General features: G+C 40.0%; 1 protein-coding gene across 2 annotated transcripts in view; it reads right to left on the bottom strand.

The window, feature by feature from the left end:
* Positions 1-2,457: 2,457 nt before the first annotated feature.
* SLC25A46 (solute carrier family 25 member 46) overlaps positions 2,458-18,674 on the bottom strand; it is a 35,454-nt gene continuing 19,237 nt past the window's right edge. The window contains exons 6-8 of one of the 2 annotated variants that reach the window (XM_073344676.1): positions 13,386-13,442; positions 9,666-9,723; positions 2,458-3,271 (exon numbers count right to left, since the gene is read on the bottom strand). In XM_073344676.1, the coding sequence (XP_073200777.1) occupies positions 2,693-3,271; positions 9,666-9,723; positions 13,386-13,442 (694 nt within the window). In that variant the 3' untranslated portion in view covers positions 2,458-2,692. Of the gene's footprint in view, positions 3,272-9,665; positions 9,724-13,385; positions 13,466-18,674 lie in introns of both variants that reach the window. The other variant, XM_073344677.1, reaches the window with a different exon arrangement.

The following is an 18,674-nucleotide window of genomic DNA, read 5'->3' as shown; positions in this document are numbered from 1 at the left end:
TACACGTGGAGACCTAACATTTTCACCCTAAATGATGAAAAGATGACAAAGTAAATGTGAAGTATTCTGAGAGCAAGTTAACTTCCACATTACAAGGCAATCGCTGTATAGTTTACAATGCTCTTTGAAATCAATGTGCCACAGAGAATTACAACAGCTGAGGATTTGGCTCAATGGCAAGAATTGTGGGTCTGTGTGCAAGTCACTCAAAGTTGGCAATGAAGGCAAAAATGAGAATTTGACACTGGAGTCCATTCTAAACTATGCATATATTTGTGAGGGGAAGTAACCTGTGAGCTCAGACTACTTCATGCTTCCTTTGTTACCTCTCAGTGTGTGACAAACAACAGACGTGTATATTTTTTGTTAGTTTTACTCCTAGAAAAGTATTCTAACCCTTTCTGAAGGAGACAAGTCATCATTTGTGTTCTTACCAGCTATGCAAATACAATATTGAGGGCTGGTTGGTGAAAATAATTTAAATGTATAATTATCACAATTATTGGATTAATTTACTTCAATACAGCTTTTGGGTACTCAGCACCTTTGAAAGTCAGGATATTTTTATTTAGGTACCTAAATATGGATTTGAGACTTTAGTTCTTTATCTTTTAAGATATATTGGCCAATCTTTGCTGATACGCATTTTAAAAAGATGTCAGTAATTCACAAAGAATGGAATGTTTGAGCAATGTTGCTGTCTTGAGTTTTATTGAGATTTCTCAATTCATAGAATACTTTTAAAAAAGGAACCTTGAAATGTTAAAGCACTTTAAAAAGACATTATATATATATATATATATATATATATGGAAAGCCTACAAGACAGTGCTCTGAGTTATGTACTACATTTTAGGTATCTCTTTGATAATTTATTTTTTCAAAATAGTTACACTGCATTTCTATTTTATCTGATTGCTCCCATTTTACACACTAAACTTGCAGAAAAACAATATTCAGAATAAAGTCTCAGGTCCCAAGTTTACTATACTTTCCATTTTAACACTTATGTGCTTAAAGTACATGAAAATAAGTTTAATTGTAAACAAAGCCAAATTATTTTCAAAATATGTCAATTCATAAGTCATTGCAATTGAGTCAAAGCTGTTCATAGTTTTGCCATGGCTACTTTCCATAAATAAAAACTACTGTACATTTTAAGATTGATCAATTAAATACACATCAATTTACCATATTCACACAGATATACAAAGACAACCACAAAAGTTAATTTATAAGAAAGGCAACAACCTTTCATATTGTTTAAAAGTGATTTTCTTTTAACATGCTCATCTGGTTTACTTGTTAAAACATCTCTTTTTAAACATCTCCATGAAATCTATTTTGGAAACCAAGCAGCAAATTAACAATTCAGAACGATCAAAACTTTTTCAAGACTGAAAATCTTGGTTTAGACGTTGGGGGAAGGGAGGAAGAAAAATAAATTTCAGTAGTCAAACATTACATATTAATTGTGAAAATTGAATATTGCCCATCAAACATTTAATCCACCAAACACATTTTTAAGCAAGGACTTTAGTGCAAAATCATAAGTGGAGGCTGTCTTAAGTAGACTGCTGCTCTATGGAAGACAAAGGACCCTGAAGACCAAATCATTATGTTTGCATCTCTGTCCCGGGATTGTAATCTAACAGAAGAGTAACTATAGAAAATAAAGACCAGTTAATCTTTTTATGCTTTCAGAGTATTATTTGAACATGGGTACTAAATCACATCTCATGATTATTCTTTTATGCAAAAATACCTTAGAAAACAAATATCTCAGATTGTGGTTATGGTTGGAAATCTGACTTTAAAAATGGCATATATGAAAAAAGTCAGCTAATTATATACATATTTATTTGATTCAAGCCATACATTTTAGCCACTATTTACTCGGTAACACTCACAGAACTGTAGAAGAGAGCTAACTAGTGTATTCTAGTTCACCTTGCACACACCAAGATGACAAAGTTCTTATTACAAAATAATTTGCTATGGGTGATGTACAAAGCATAAAACATTTAATTTATTTTTTCTGCTAGATGTACGTTGCAGCACTGAAAGTCTTGTTTGTAGCTGTAAACTGAGAAAACAATGTGGAAAAAAAATATGGAAGATCAAGATTTTTTTAGTTATCATTCTGACCTAACCACATTAACAGTAAAGGTTAAAACAAGTTTTTGAAAGACCATTAAATCTTCAGATATTTTGTATACAAGTTCTGAATCCAAACCCCTTTATTTATCAGAAGAAATTCATTGCCAAAGATGATAAAGACTATTTGTCCTTTAGTCATATAGCATATGTGAACAGTGCCATTGGAAATGCCATTTTCCATGTCAGTCTACAAGTAGACGCAAAGGTTATCTATATGGAAATGATATAAATAATATACATCCTCTATATGAATTTGCCCATTTTAAATTATGATTCTCTTCCACATAATATTTCACATTTCAAGATATTCAAATTCTAGCAATAATCCTTGTTTTAATTTTATGGAATAGTTCTTAAAAAGGACATTTTGGAATTCAAGTTCCAGTTTTTAAATGAACACTTCAGATTGCAAAAAGAGAAACCACTACTACAGATTCTCATCTTTTAGATTTCATTTTCCTATCCATCTCTTTTTACCATAATTAAGTGACCAGATCATGTCCCCGATGATAATCAATATACGAATGTACTTTTAAGCAACATTTTGAAGCAGTGTGGAGTAAATAATTTTAGTGAGCTGTAAAACAGCCACATGCAGTGTATACTGTACAACAACAGCTCCAAACCCTTTATAAAAACCCAGCATTCCTTCTTCCCGCTTTATAGTATTGATGCAGTCTCTCATTCCCTCATACTGAGTATTGATTGGAAGCACTTCATAGCCGAGATCTGTATTGTCAATTATTGTGCGTGTTCCCTGAATATGAAGGCGGTGTAAAACTGTCTCCAGTGGGTAAATCATGACATCAGCACAAAGGCTGGCAGCAAAGCTAGCTATAAGTTCTGGAAAATAAGCATCCAACATACTCTGCACAGAATTGGAACCCTCTGTAGGAAGGTTCTGGGAATTCTCCCTTTTTATGACAAGCAGAACAAACTTCTGGACGATGGAACTGATGATGTAATGAAGAACTCCATGTAGAACAGTGGGAAAGGTCAAGGCCATAAGGGGGAGGAGCCGTTTGCTATGGGGCACTCCCATGCCAATCACTCTGCCAATTCCTTCTTTCACACAATCCAAAATACCAGGATTATCTCGAATGATTTCACTCTACAACCAAAATGAAATAGTTACAATTAATATCTGCCTGGCTTGTTTGGGAAATAGTGTAGACACAGACAGTAATCAAAGCAGTATTTTTTCACCTTTCAAGGACAGTTAAATATAAATATAAGAATCATACTGGACCAAAGGTCCATCTAGCCCAGTATGCTGTCTTCCGACAGTGGCCAAGCCCAGGTGCCCCAGAGGGAATGCACAGAACAGTAATCATCAATTGATCCATTCCCCATCGTCCATTCCAAGCTTCTGGCAAACAGAGGCTAGGGACACCATCCCTGCCCATTCTGGCTAATAGGTATTGAGGGACCTATCCTCCATGAACTTGAGTAGTTCTTTTTTGAACCCTCTTATAGTCTGGGCCTTCACAAAATACTCTGGCAAAGAGTTCCACAGACTGACTGTGTGAAGAAATACTTCTTTTTGTTTGTTTTAAACCTGCCGCCTATTAATTTCATTTGGTGATCCCTAGTTCTTATGTTATGAGGAGGAGTAAATAACATTTCCTTATTTACTTTCTCCATACAAGTCATGATTTTATAGACCTCTATCATATCCCCCCCTTAGTCGTCTCTTTTCCAAGCTGACAATTCCCAGTTTTACTACTCTCTCCTTATATGGCAGCCATTCTGTTTGCTTTTTTGACTGCTGCTGCACATTGAGTGGATTGGATACTTGCATATACATAATGATACCACAACAGTGATTTACTGAATTGGATCAAATCTGCATATTACAGAATGTAAACTCATTTTTAAGTAAAAAAAATCCTACAAAAATATCAATTTACAATTACCTGTTTTGTTTCTAAGTACTTTAACCCATCAAAACTAAGAGTATGTACAGTAGTCAGTGTATTCAGAAAGGGTGTTATTTCATAGCACAGAATCCTAGAAACATTTAACTACATGAAAACAAGGATATTCTATTAAAAAACTTGAAAGGACAAATCCAATTTATTTGGAATTTCTTTACTTTTCAGATTAAAATGTGTGTCTTTACTATATCATCTATTTTTTATTTGTATGAGTTAAAAAATGAAGAGCAAATCCAGACATAATTTTAACTACAAAAATTCAGATAAGTGAGTCTAAAGATTCAGGAGAGGTTATGGTAAGGGTAACAGACTCATAATTGTGTATGTGGTGTCTTTCATTCAATTCTTGATGCCTAAAATAGTGCTCCCTTTACCCATGCTGCCATCCATAAAAACCGCAAGGGTCATTTTAAGTTATTATTTTCATATTTATTTATTCATATTTTTGTCACATCCTATTATATCCCTAGGTAGTCCTGATAAGCCAAAAGCACTGGCTCCATTCTGATTACATGTAGTACTTTATACCATACTAAGCCCAATCTTAGAACCTTCATAACCTTTTTTGTAAATCTCATTACACTGCCTACCCACCAGAAAATTAAAAACAAAGGGGAGGTTGATTGTGCGAGTATACCTGTCCACCAGAATACATTTAGGGTAATTTGTCAAATATTGTCTACCAACCTTGATGTATTGTATTTAGCTTTAAGTATACTATAATATAGGTTTTTAAAATTAAATGATTTTCATGGATCTTTTATACAAGATCTTTCAATAAACAGCACCACACAGATTTTGGTACATTTTTTCTTTTATCTTCCCATCCTTCTCAAATGTAAAATAATGTTATCTTGCTGTACATAATCACGGAGGTTTTTGGTATATTTAGTTTCTTCCTCCAAACATACACTTTGTATGCACAATAGTGACAAATAATCCAAGGTATGCATGGTTTTACTCTAGCAACATTTTGAAAACTGAAACATTTAAGATTAGCTTAAGGGATAATTTAATTGCAAAAAACAATGCTGACATATAAAACAGACTTTTATAAAACGTTATATGTTGCCTATGAGTCAGACTCTCTCATAGTGCTTCACAGTTATGCTAAGAAGAGAAAAAACACCAACTTGTAGAATTATCAGAGAAAATAAGAATTAAGTAAGAAAAATATTTTTACCTATCTACTAACCAGAAATACCAGACGCTTGAGCTAGCAAAATACCATGTACCCACCAAAAAGACATAAGGAAATAACAGATGTTTGATTAGGGGGTTGGGAATTTATAAAATATAAGGAAAATACTAAAAATAAGATATATCTCTCTATGAAAAAGGAAGTAATGAGAATGAAACTGTAAATAATTCTAGTATAAGTGTATCAGCTTTTAAGCAAATAATGTAACCAGACAACATACAAATCAAACTGGCATGGGCTGCAGGAGTGGTTCTATAGATCTGGGTAAAGAATATATTTGTTATGAACGAACAATTGCTTAATAACCTCACTCAAGATGAATTATCGGAGTTTCATTACTGTGTAAATTCAAACCTGTGAAAATATAATTATTAGTAACAGCGAATTAACAAATTTAGAAGTTTGCATTTAAAACAGATGATTGGTTTACAGACCATTGTGACCTAGGTAATCTAGACGAGGTAGTATACATGAAAAAACTTGTATGACTCAATATGGCATTATACCTGCCTGTTGTACTCTCTTTTCTGAAAACTTGCAAAAATTAAAATGTTAAAAATTTTAAATTGAGTATTTTCTGCAGGAGGTAGATGTAGTATGTAAGCAAGCACTGCCTAGTAGTTCTGATACTAAATTTAAAACATCATAGAACACACATGCACAATTCATTAGAATTTTATGTTGTGAAAAGTGCAAATACCATTTTTTCCTTTATTTGTAAAGCAAGGAAAACAGGATACTAAAATGAAAAGTATCTACTATAATAGCAAGATAAGCACAATGGAGACATCTAGGATAAATAAACTACAAAGGTAAATTTCAAGTTATCAGCAAAGGCTTTGTTTTAATAAACAGTTGAAATAGCTTCCTTTTAATCTCTTACAATGGAAATTTTACATTTCTTAAAAGGAATATTAGACACTTCATCTAAAAAGAATCAAAACATTGTTCATTTTTAAGGCTATGATTTAGTCACAGAGGTCGTGGAAGTCAATGGAAGCCACCATGCAGCTTCCCTGCTGCAGACAGTGTGGGCACCCACAGATCCCCATTTTGTCACAGGTATTTTTAGTAAAAGTCAGAGACAGGTCACAGCTTCCGTGACTCTCTCTTTATTGCCCGTGACCTGTCCCTGACTTTTACTAAAAATACCTGTGACAAAATCTTAGCCTTCATTTCGTCATACAAAATTGACTCTAGTGCTTCAAAACTACAAATTTAATTTTATATGTCAAGTGTGCCACCATGTGGTTTAAAATGGAAAAGACCAAAAAGTGTTAAGATGACAAGAAATGTCTCCAATTCAGGTTATCCATCTTTAAGACATGCAAGTACAGCCATTTTATGTACAGAACTATAGTGAAGATAACATGTGAGCAGCACGATTCTTGCAAGAATGCTTGCTATGTAAAAAAACAAATACTCAAAAAATAGTATTAGAAGTTATCAGTAGCAAGATATAGAACCTTAAACACTCAACAATTCTCAGCTGCCACTAATATACCTCTTCTAAAGAGCCATACCAAAGGGGAGCTCATGTTAATGGCTTTTGTCAGGACACACCCCAACTCTTCTTGATTCAGAGTAAAAAACTGAAAAGTTCATTATTGTTTCAGTGTTACTACTCATAGGAAAACTAGCTTACATTAATTTTTCCAGTAACAAGGGCAAAAATTTTACATATTGTGTGTTAAGGGACTATGCTCTGAAATACTCAGATACACATAGTGAAGTAGGCTGAGTATCATCAATAAACTTGCAGATAGACACTTGATCCCAACTCCTGACAAAAATCCCACTGAAATAAACTAAAGGCAATTCATATCAGAGTATTAATTATCCTTTAAAAGTACCATAATACACAATGTGCCTACAATGCTCACAGTTAATGATGTGCAAGTTTCACCCTTCCTTGTGACGCTCACTGAAAATAAACCCCACCTCTGAATGACAAGAGTTTTAATGATGAAAGGCGCCGGTATGGACAGAGCTCTCTCCTGGTGACAAAGAGTAGCTACATTGTGCACCTTACAATGGCGCAGCTGTTGCATCACAGCCGCACCATTGTAAGGTAAGCTGTGTAGACATAGCCCAAGATAGGGTTCAGACGTGACACAGACATATCCCACACTGTCACAGTCCTGTCTTTGGAATCCATCAATGCCAGTCCCAAATTAACCAGAGGAACTAAAAGCATGAGTATTCCACGAGGAACTGACATCACTCCTCTACAACGTTGTCTAGCTCAAGGGAAGAAAACCAAGAGCTGGGAGTTAAAACTACTTCTCTTATGTGGCAGACCATCCATTGCTGTTGTGCAAAGGAATCTCTGAGATGCCTGTCCGTCTTAAACATATGTAAAAAATATACGGAAATATTAACTATAGGTGTCTTTATAATGCAAACTATAGTTAAGATTAGGTTTTAATTTACAATCCAATCTCCCTTTTGCTGTTGCTCATAACTATAAAAACTGTTTAGACTGAAATTTCTATGTCTGATTTTAAAGCTTAGACATGAACTTAAGTTGAGAAAAATCCCAGCAGCCATATAAATTACGAAAGCATAAAAAATTTCTCTAAATTCTGATAAATTTTGTGCTTGACATTTTAAACTAAAAACTTCACATGTGGCTGGTTACATAGATCTTACTGTGATTTATATTTCGAACCAAGTTTACAGAAAATTGTTATAAAGATTATCAAATGTTGCCAAACTGTGGCTTTGGTGAACTGTAAGTAGGGCAGAGTTTCAAAGATGATTACCTTCCACTCCAAATTGTTTTGCCACTAATCCCCAGGATTTCAGTTTGGAAAGCAGAGAAAACAATAGCATTCCAGGTGAACATAAATGCTACGATGTGGCCGCAGGAGGAGGAGCTGTCTTGGAAATAGTCATGTCCTACTATGCCTTTATGTGTTTTAGAGAGAATCATTTATGCCTTGATATATACCAAGGGACCAAGCCAGTGCACAAGAACTTGCAGCCAGGTATTGTATGCTTGCAATGGGCTGCCTTGCTCCTAAGACAGGAGCAGCATTTGGCACTAGCTAAAGCTTTCAAATGGTCTTCAAGAACAGATCTAAGTAAAACACATTACAATAGTCCAGACTGGAAGTGACAGAGACATGAATAACTATGGTGAAGTTCATATCTGAAAGGAACAACTAGAGGCTAGCTGAAGATATTCCTGAGTCACTGCTGTCATCTGGGAGTCCAAGAGCACCAATGGGTCTAGAAAGGCCAAAACGGAGTCATTGTAAGACTGACTCTGCAAAACACTTTCTCCCTTGGCCTGACTGTTCTAATTTTTTATCTTCATAGTGCACCGCGAGGCTCATTCATTTTGGTTGAGGGAAGGTATTTTAAGGGATGTCTGATGGCTGGGAAAGTGTTTCCTGAGTAATTTAAAATTTGTGAATTGGGTTTGCTGGGCAAATCTTACTTGCATTTCTAATATATTTATTTATTTATTTAAAGTTTACTAGCACCTAGGCCCACTGGAGAGGTATTTTAAGGAACTTGAAGAAAAGGGCCTCCGAGGAGCAGTCCTGGAATTGGGTAAGATAGTAGCCTTGGAGAAGGGTCCTTGGAACTCCCTACACCTCTAGAGGGAAGAGGGTTGGAGAAACAGCCAAAGAGGCTAGAGTTCACATTTTGCATTGAATAACCTAAGATGACCTCAGGAGAGAAGAACCACTTTTTCCCAGACAGAGAGATGGAGCTGCCCAGCTAAGAGGAGGGGAAAAAGAGAGTGTGTGTTAATTTGTCTTGTGTCAGCCCTGAGAAGGGGGTTTTGTTGCCTGATCCTGGTCTCACCGGGGTCTTCTGGGACTGGGCACTGCAGAGGGAGACTGACCCTTGATATAGAGTAAAGGTTATTAGCATTTCAAGAAGCACCATTAGTAATTAGCTTGGATTCCTATCCGCTTCTTTGAAACAATAAGTCTCACTTGTTAGAGGGATATTTTGTGTGTGTGTGTGTGTGTGTGTGTGTGTGTGTGTGTGTGTGTGTATGTGTGTGTGTGTAAATACTGGGCTAAAAGGGTAGACTGAGCTCGCAGATATCTATTAATGATAGATAGGCCAATACCCTACATCTTGGTAAGTACTTGGTCTACTGTGTCAATGAATGAAGCTGAGTGTTTAATTTTTTTTAAATGAAATATATGACTACTGTTTAGAAAAAGGTAAACGGAGCAAAAAAACCCAAAACTTCAGTAGAACTGTATAGAAACTCGTAGTAATGTAAATCAAAATCCACTGAGAAAAAAAGTCAAATACTGAGTTTCTAGATAAATTCTTATTTGTAAACAGAAGAACAGCATATCTTTCTATATGTAATAGACATGTAGATGGTAAATTACCTGCACAGTTTCAACCAGGCTTGCTGAATAAAAAGGCATTGCTACCACATAGGTTAGGCTGCAGGAATTAATAAAAAGGTTAATATTTTGTTTATGAATTGTATTACTAAAATATCAATATTCTCAGACATAGGATACATTGAGTCACTGAAATCTTCATATTTATACAGTTATGAAGCCATGCCCAAGAGAAACTAGTTATCAGATACTAAACTATAATTGAATTTCTACATCAATTTTAAATAGGTCAAAATAAAGTTCAGTCAGAAGTTCCGCAAATAATCAAGTTCTTGATAATATAAAATTTTAGCCTTTTGTGGCCAATTCAGAAGTTAACAAGTTGTACTGAAATCAAAATTGAATCACTAGGGCTCTGATCCCTTAAATCAGTGGGGCTCTATGTGGGTGAACACAACTGAGCACACAGAACATTTTATTATATAATTAAGGTAATTTGAAATTGTATAGGTATTTGTAATTGTATTGTAATTGATGGGATAACTCACATGACTGGAGTACTGTCATGGATGGTTATAAACTGTTCAGGAAGGACAGGCAGGGCAGAAAAGGTGGGGGAGTAGCACTGTATGTAAGGGAGCAGTATGACTGCTCAGAGCTCCGGTACGAAACTGCAGAAAAACCTGAGTGTCTCTGGATTAAGTTTAGAAGTGTGTGCAACAAGAGTGATGTAGTGGTGGGAGTCTGCTATAGACCACCGGACCAGGGGGATGAGGTAGATGAGGCTTTCTTCCGGCAGCTCACGGAAGCTACTAGATCGCATGCCCTGGTTCTCATGGGTGACTTTAATTTTCCTGATATCTGCTGGGAGAGCAATACAGTGGTGCATAGACAATCCAGGAAGTTTTTGGAAAGCGTAGGGGACAATTTCCTGGTGCAAGTGGTAGAGGAGCCAACTAGGGGGGGAGCTTTTCTTGACCTGCTGCTCACAATCCGGGAAGAATTAGTAGGGGAAGCAAAAGTGGATGGGAATCTGGGAGGCAGTGACCATGAGTTGGTTGAGTTCAGGATCCTGACACAGGGAAGAAAGGTAAGCAGCAGGATACGGACCCTGGACTTCAGGAAAGCAGACTTCGACTCCCTCAGGGAATGGATGGGTAGGATCCCCAGGGGGACTAACATGAAGGGGAAAGGAGTCCAGGAGAGCTGGCTGTATTTCAAGGAATCCCTGTTGAGGTTACAGAGACAAACCATCCCGATGTGTCGAAAGAATAGTAAATATGGCAGGCGACCAGCTTGGCTTAACGGTGAAATCCTAGCGGATCTTAAACATAAAAAAGAAGCTTACAAGAAGTGGAAGGTTGGACATATGACCAGGGAAGAGTATAAAAATATTGCTCGGGCATGTAGGAATGAAATCAGGAGGGCCAAATCGCACCTGGAGCTGCAGCTAGCGAGAGATGTTAAGAGTAACAAGAAGGGTTTCTTCAGGTATGTTGGCAACAAGAAGCCAGCCAAGAAAGTGTGGGCCCCTTAATGAATGAGGGAGGCAACCTAGTGACAGAGGATGTGGAAAAAGCTAATGTACTCAATGCTTTTTTTGCCTCTGTCTTCACTAACAAGGTCAGCTCCCAGACTGCTGCGCTGGGCATCACAAAATGGGGAAGAGATGGCCAGCCCTCTGTGGAGAAAGAGGTGGTTAGGGACTATTTAGAAAAGCTGGACGTGCACAAGTCCATGGGGCCGGATGAGTTGCATCCGAGAGTGCTAAAGGAACTGGCGGCTGTGATTGCAGAGCCATTGGCCATTATCTTTGAAAACTTGTGGCGAATGGGGGAAGTCCCGGATGACTGGAAAAAGGCTAATGTAGTGCCAATCTTTAAAAAAGGGAAGAAGGAGAATCCTGGGAACTACAGACCAGTCAGCCTCAGTTCAGTCCCCGGAAAAATCATGGAGCAGGTCCTCAAAGAATCAATCCTGAAGCACTTACATGAGAGGAAAGTGATCAGGAACAGCCAGCATGGATTCACCAAGGGAAGGTCATGCCTGACTAATCTAATCGCCTTCTATGATGAGATTACTGGTTCTGTGGATGAATGGAAAGCAGTGGATGTATTGTTCCTTGACTTTAGCAAAGCTTTTGACACGGTCTCCCACAGTATTCTTGTCAGCAAGTTAAAGAAGTACGGGCTGGATGAATGCACTATAAGGTGGGTAGAAAGTTGGCTAGATTGTCGGGCTCAACGGGTAGTGATCAATGGTTCCATGTCTAGTTGGCAGCCGGTGTCAAGTGGAGTGCCCCAGGGGTCGGTCCTGGGGCCAGTTTTGTTCAATATCTTCATAAATCATCTGGAAGATGGTGTGGATTGCACTCTCAGCAAATTTGCGGATGATACTAAACTGGGAGGAGTGGTAGATACGCTGGAGGGCAGGGATAGGATACAGAGGGACCTAGACAAATTGGAGGATTGGCCCAAAAGAAATCTGATGAGGTTCAATAAGGATAAGTGCAGGGTCCTGCACTTAGGACGGAAGAACCCAATGCACAGCTACAGACTAGGGACCGAATGGCTAGGCAGCAGTTCTGCGGAAAAGGACCTAGGGGTGATAGTGGACGAGAAGCTGGATATGAGTCAGCAGTGTGCCCTTGTTGCCAAGAAAGCCAATGGCATTTTGGTATAAGTGGGTATAAGTATAATGGTATAAGTAGGGGCATAGCGAGCAGATCGAGGGACGTGATCGTTCCCCTCTATTCGACATTGGTGAGGCCTCATCTGGAGTACTGTGTCCAGTTTTGGGCCCCACACTACAAGAAGGATGTGGATAAATTGAAAAGAGTCCAGCGAAGGGCAACAAAATTGATTAGGGGTCTGGAACACATGACTTATGAGGAGAGGCTGAGGGAACTGGGATTGTTTAGTCTGCAGAAGAGAAGAATGAGGGGGGATTTGATAGCTACTTTCAGCTACCTGAGAGGTGGTTCCCGAGAGGATGGTTCTAGACTATTCTCAGTGGTAGAAGAGGACAGTACAAGGAGTAATGGTCTCAAGTTGCAGTGGGGGAGGTTTCGGTTGGATATTAGGAAAAACTTTTTCACTAGGAGGGTGGTGAAACACTGGAATGCGTTGCCTAGGGAGGTGGTGGAATCTCCTTCCTTAGAAGTTTTTAAGGTCAGGCTTGACAAAGCCCTGGCTGGGATGATTTAATTGGGGATTGGTCCTGCTTTTGAGCAGGGGGTTGGACTAGATGACTTCCTGAGGTCCCTTCCAACCCTGATATTCTATGATTCTATGATTTGCTAAGGGCCACAAATAACCATAAGCCATGGATCAGATTAGGAACTTTAAAAAGGAATAAATTAAATAAATACCCTACATGCCACTGCCAGTGGAGTGCAGTGAAGATGTAGCCTTACACAGCGTATTTGGGACCATCCACACATAATCTGAATTTCTCATTTGCAGCTAAGAGCACCTTTTGAAAATCCACAAAACTATCATCATCATCCTGGCAAATCTCAAAGCCTCCTTGCAGACTGAATGCCACCTGGATTGATCTCTATCTAGGTCCATAAGGTAGTTGGCTGAATAGTCAGTTTATGTATGTCATTGGTGATCTTATTACACCACTGAAACTTTTGGCAACCACATGCTTGCTGGCTCTGTAGTGGCATTCTTTGGTCTTCTATCCTAAGAACATATGTTTATATATACACATCTTATCATAAGAGTACTATCAGTTTTTAGCAAGAGCCACACTTACCTTTTCAGTAGAAGGTGTCCTCCTATTTGTCTGAGGCTCCATTTATGTGAAAGTTCCCTAAAAGTTAAAGCAGAATTTACCTGTAAAATCCAAAGACAGAAAAACCCAAGCATTTATTTCACCACTCTAACAGAATTTTAAAACATCAGTTTGATAATTAGGGTCTACGCATGTCCTCCACTACAGCTAATGGAAGGATCATGTTTAGCTTGTATAAATTATATTTTTTAAATTGGGTATTTTGATTGGTTAGGACTGCTGGATATTCTAAGAGGAAAATAAGTGATGTGTATTTATCTGTTTGTAGCTCAATATGTACTAAATTGTTACACAATCATTACTGTATGGAACATTGCAACATTCTGAAGCAAATTTGGTTTTGTTTCTCTATTCCTACGTGAACAGTGATTTTTAGACACCAGTCTTCCTTTACTACCCTAGAATTACTGAAAATTGGCTAGCTACATTTGAAATGCTTGTTCTATTTCTTGAGGTTACATTTGTCTAGTTTTCATTCTTCTTCTAGAATGCTATTATATTCTCATACTTTACTAGCTCTGAAGGGCTAATTGACTTCAGACATTTCAACTATCTAACAGACAAAGTCTCAGGCCTGCAGCTGTATAGTAACTCTGCAAACGCTAAGAAACACAAATTATTCAGATTTGGACCCGTTTTAACTATTTCCTGCTTTTTCATGCAAAACCTGAATTAACCTCTAAAAGTAGTATATTCTAAATGCATACTTCAAAACATGGTTAGTTAATATCAACTACAGTCTATTAAACTGATAATATATCACAACATTAATTAGGGATGGCACCAGACAGCAGTACATTTGCTAATCAATCTCAAAATTACTTAAGGTTAAAGAGTTTCCAATTTGATAGGTCAGACATACTGGACTGTCAATTGGTATTTTTTCTGCTGGAAAATAATAGACTTTGAATTACATTCAGCTTCATTCTTGTCAAAGAATCACACTCAGCAGCATGACAGCAACTCTAAGATACTAGACCATGATACTGTACTGAGCACGCTACTATATGGAGCAGAGATTTGGCTGACAAGAGTGGCTAACAACGAGAGTGGAAACTGCCCATTACCAGAAGTCTGAGGAAGATTCTACACATTTTGTGGAAAGATAAAACAATAAATGCACAAGCAAGCAAGCCAACGGAGCAGGACATGCTAGGAAATATCAAAGAAAGACTACTCAGGTGGTTGGGACATGTATACCAGATGGGAGACATGCTAAGCAACCACTGAACTGGGAACCTGAAAGAGGAAAGAGAAAGCAAGGAACGCCAAGGAAGAACTGGCAGAAGACAGTAACAGAAGATATAGAATGCATTGGCATCACCTGGGAAGAAGTGAGCAACTGTAAAGAATGGGCGACCTGGACTGTCCAATGTGTCAGCTGCACGCCACTGTGCACGTGCAGAATTCATGTGTCCTACAGATAGAGCCGTCCCTTGGGTAGGGTGAATCGGGGTGACTGCTCCAGACCCCGTACTTTGGGGGGGCCCCCGTGCTTTGAAAAAAATCGGGACTGTCCCAATATTTAGCCCTCTGTCCCGTGTCCCAAATGATGTATGATCGGAACGCCATTTGTCCTGACATTCAGGTGAGGAGGCGGGCAGGGACGTGAGGTGGGAGGGTGAGCAGGGTGAGGAGGTGAATGGGGAGGTGGGTGAGGAGGAGGATGGACTGGCGGAAGGGGGGATGCACCAGGTGGAAGGTGAGGAGACTAGTGGGGAGGTGAGCAGTGGGCAGATGGCGAGAAGGAGAGCAGTGGGCAGACAGGCGGGGGTCGTGGTGGTGGTGAGGAAGCGAGAGGTGGCCAAGATGGATGGATGGTGAGGAGACTAGCACAGAGGCGGATTTGTCTCGGGCCCTGCACCCCCCTAGGGATGGTACTGCCTGCAGATTTTATTTTTCTCTGCAGAAAATACATTCTGCTGGAAAGGCTCTGCAGTTACAGCTATTGCTCACCAGGGGCTGCTATGGTGTCAGAACAGAGGCAGCAGGCTCACAGCTCACTGGCCCTAGAAGTCAGCAGCCGATAGGGAGAGAGCAGAGGCTGTGTTCGTCACAGCACCCTGCCTGTGGGGCCAGGGGAGGAGGCATGGGATATGCGTCAGGGCGGGGAAGGACAGACAGAGCAGGGTATGTGGGGCTGCTGGGGGGGGGTGTCACCTAGATTGGGGTTCAGAAGGGCTAGCAGGCAAGCTGAGGGTGAATGAGAATGGGGGTGCAGGGACACATGGGGATGGGGGTCAGAGGAGCAGGGACACACTGGGGACGGGGGCAGATGTGCCTGACTGATTGGGAGAGGCTAGGGGTCAGCCAGGGTCTGCATGAGGGAGGTTCCCCCGCTCCCCAGATATGTTCCATACTTTTCTCATCCACACCCAACAACCCTTCAGGTTCACTCCCAGGCTCTTCCCAGCAATTACTTCCCTCTCCCTCAGCTCCTCCATTATCTCAGACTCTCCCAAGCCTTTGCACTGCTTCTGAGGAGGCCGGTACGTATCTGTGTCGCAGTTTAAATGAATTGCTACTTAAACTTCTGTATTAATATGCCTACTAAGGAATCTGTTTGTCAAAAAAAAAAAAACATTTCCTAAATCTTTTTTGTTGTCTGTATTGTTACAGACATACCCTGCTGACATAATAATTGAAATAATTATTCTGCCGAAATAATTGAAACTGGCATGATCACATTGTGTTATTTTGACCCATTTATCTCAATGAGATGCTCTGAAAGAGAATATATCCAGTGGCGATAAATAGAGCCTGAAACAATAGTTCTAAGATGTGTGAACTGCTCCATTCGTGTTCATGCGCGTCCCTTCCCCACAGTGCTGGAGAGATTCTGATGTTTGTCAAGCATATCCATTCTCAGGAGCATGTTCTTTGTGCATGCTCTGAGCATGTCTACACTTAAAACACTACCTACACAAATGGCAGGGCTTCTCCCATCAGCGCAGGTAATCCATCTCCTTGAGAAATGGTAGCTAGGTCTAGAATTCTACTGTCCAACTAGCACAGTCTACACTGGGGGTTAAGTCAGTATAGCTACACCTCTCAGAGGTGTGGATTTTTCATACCCTGAAAGATGTGGCAATTCTGATGCAAGTTCCTAGTGTAGACTAAGCCTCGTACTCTGAGGACGCCTGTTCTAAGCTCCCTACTGAGAGGCTCAGTGATTCCCCATATCCTTGCTCACAACTGAGTGGGAAGAGGATCTGACACCCCCAGAAAGGCGAGTGCCCTATGAATCTGGCTCACATGGGGGAGGAGGGTCAGACCCCATAGAATGCCAGGGCCCGCCAGATCCCAGCACACATACAGGGGGCAGTGAGCAGAGCTCAAATATCCCTAGGTGTGCAGAGATCCTCAGATCACATGAACATAAGAACAGCCATACTGGGTCAGACCAAAGGTCCATCTAGCCCAGTATTCTGTCTTCCAACACTGGTCAATGCCAGGTGCTTCAGAGAGATTGAACAGAACAGGTAATCATCAAGTAATCCATCCCGTTGCCCATTCTCAGCTTCTGGCAAACAGAGGCTAGGGACACAGTTCCTGCCCATCTTGGCTAAAAGCCATTGATGGATCTATCCTCCATGAATTTATCTAGTTCTTTTTTGAACCCTTTTATAGTCTTGTCCTTCACAACATCCTCTGGCAGAGTTCCACAGGTTGACTGTGCATTGTATGAACAAATACTTCCTTCTGTTTGTTTTAAATCTGCTGCCTATTAATTTCATTTGGTGACTCATAGTTCTTGTGTTTTGAGGAGGAGTAAATAACACTTCCTTATTTACTTTCTCCACACCATTAATGATTTTACAGAAGGGGTTAGGACTTGGAGTTCAGACACCACTAGAAAGGCAAGCACCCTCCAGAACATGGCTCGAGGGTGGGCAGGGAAGATGTCACACTCCCGAAGATTGGCAGGGCCCTATATCCTGACACATATATGGGGGCAGGAATGCAGCTCTGACACCATGAGTGGCAGGGACCCCCAAATTCAAACTCACAAAGGTGGGTAGAGAGAAGAGCTCAGATCACCCAGAAAACAACCCCCCCCCTCCGGGAACCTGGCTCACATGAGGGGGGGCAGGCAAGAAGGGTCACACCCGTGTAGATCAGCTAGGACTCTGGATCATGGAACATACAAGGAATGGGAATGTGCAGCTGACAGGTGCTCCTGCCCCTATTCTTCCCCCCCCTCCACCCTGAAACTCATCCCCTTGTCCCCCTTCCCAGTTTCCCGCCCCCCTCACTTGCCCTAGTCCGGATCCCCTCCCCATCACATGATCTCCCAACCCTTTTTAAAAGCCATAGATTTTAAATCCAGACAGCTTGTATCCAAGAGCTGGCTGAGGAGCTTACTGGACCCTTAATGTTTATTTTCAATGCGTCTTGGAACACCATCAAAGTTCCAGAAGAACGGAAGAAAGCTAACGTTGTGCCAATATTTAAAAAGTGTCAATAGGATGACAGATAATTCTAGGCCTGTCAGTCTGACATCGATTCCAGGCAAGATAATGGAGCAGCTGATACAGGACTCAATAAAAAAATTAGAGGATAATGTGACTAATGCCAATGAGCATAGGTTACGGAACACAGAATCTGTCAAATTAACCTGATATATTTTTCTGATGAGATTACAAGTTTGGTTGATAAAGGTAATAGTGTTGTTGTTACAGAGGTCTATTAGGCGTTTGACTTGGTACTGCACATTTTGATTAAAAAACTAGAGTAAGTAACATGGCACACAGGCTGGGCACAAGCAAACAATACAAGTTTCGATATGGCTAAATGTAAATGTAGACATCTAGGAACAAAGAATGTAGGCCATTCTTAAAGGATGGGGGACTCAACTCTGGGAAGCAGTGACTCAGAAAAAGATTTGGGAATCACGGTAGATAATCAGCTGAACACGAGCTCCTAGTGTGACAATAAGGCCAAAATGGCGAATGCAATCATTGAATGTGCAAATAGGGGAATCTTGAGTACGAGTAGAGAAGTTACTTTACCTCTGTATTTGGCACTGGTGCAACTGATGGAATAGTGTGTCCAGTTCTGGTGTCCACATATCAAGAAGGATGTTGATGAAATTGGAGATGGTTCAGAGAAGAGCCACAAGAATGATTTAGAGGTTCGCAACCTTTTTTTGCTGGGACTCCCTTTGAAAATATTTCAGGCTGTGACAACCCCCCTCAAAAAGTGACAACGCTCCCCATACCAGGCCATCCTTACTTCTGCACTGCTGCT

This window comes from Lepidochelys kempii, chromosome 5, assembly GCF_965140265.1.
Source record: "Lepidochelys kempii isolate rLepKem1 chromosome 5, rLepKem1.hap2, whole genome shotgun sequence".
NCBI classification, from domain to species: domain Eukaryota; kingdom Metazoa; phylum Chordata; order Testudines; family Cheloniidae; genus Lepidochelys; species Lepidochelys kempii.
Note: the sequence above shows the minus strand (reverse complement) of the source record. Positions and strands in the feature narration are given on the sequence as shown.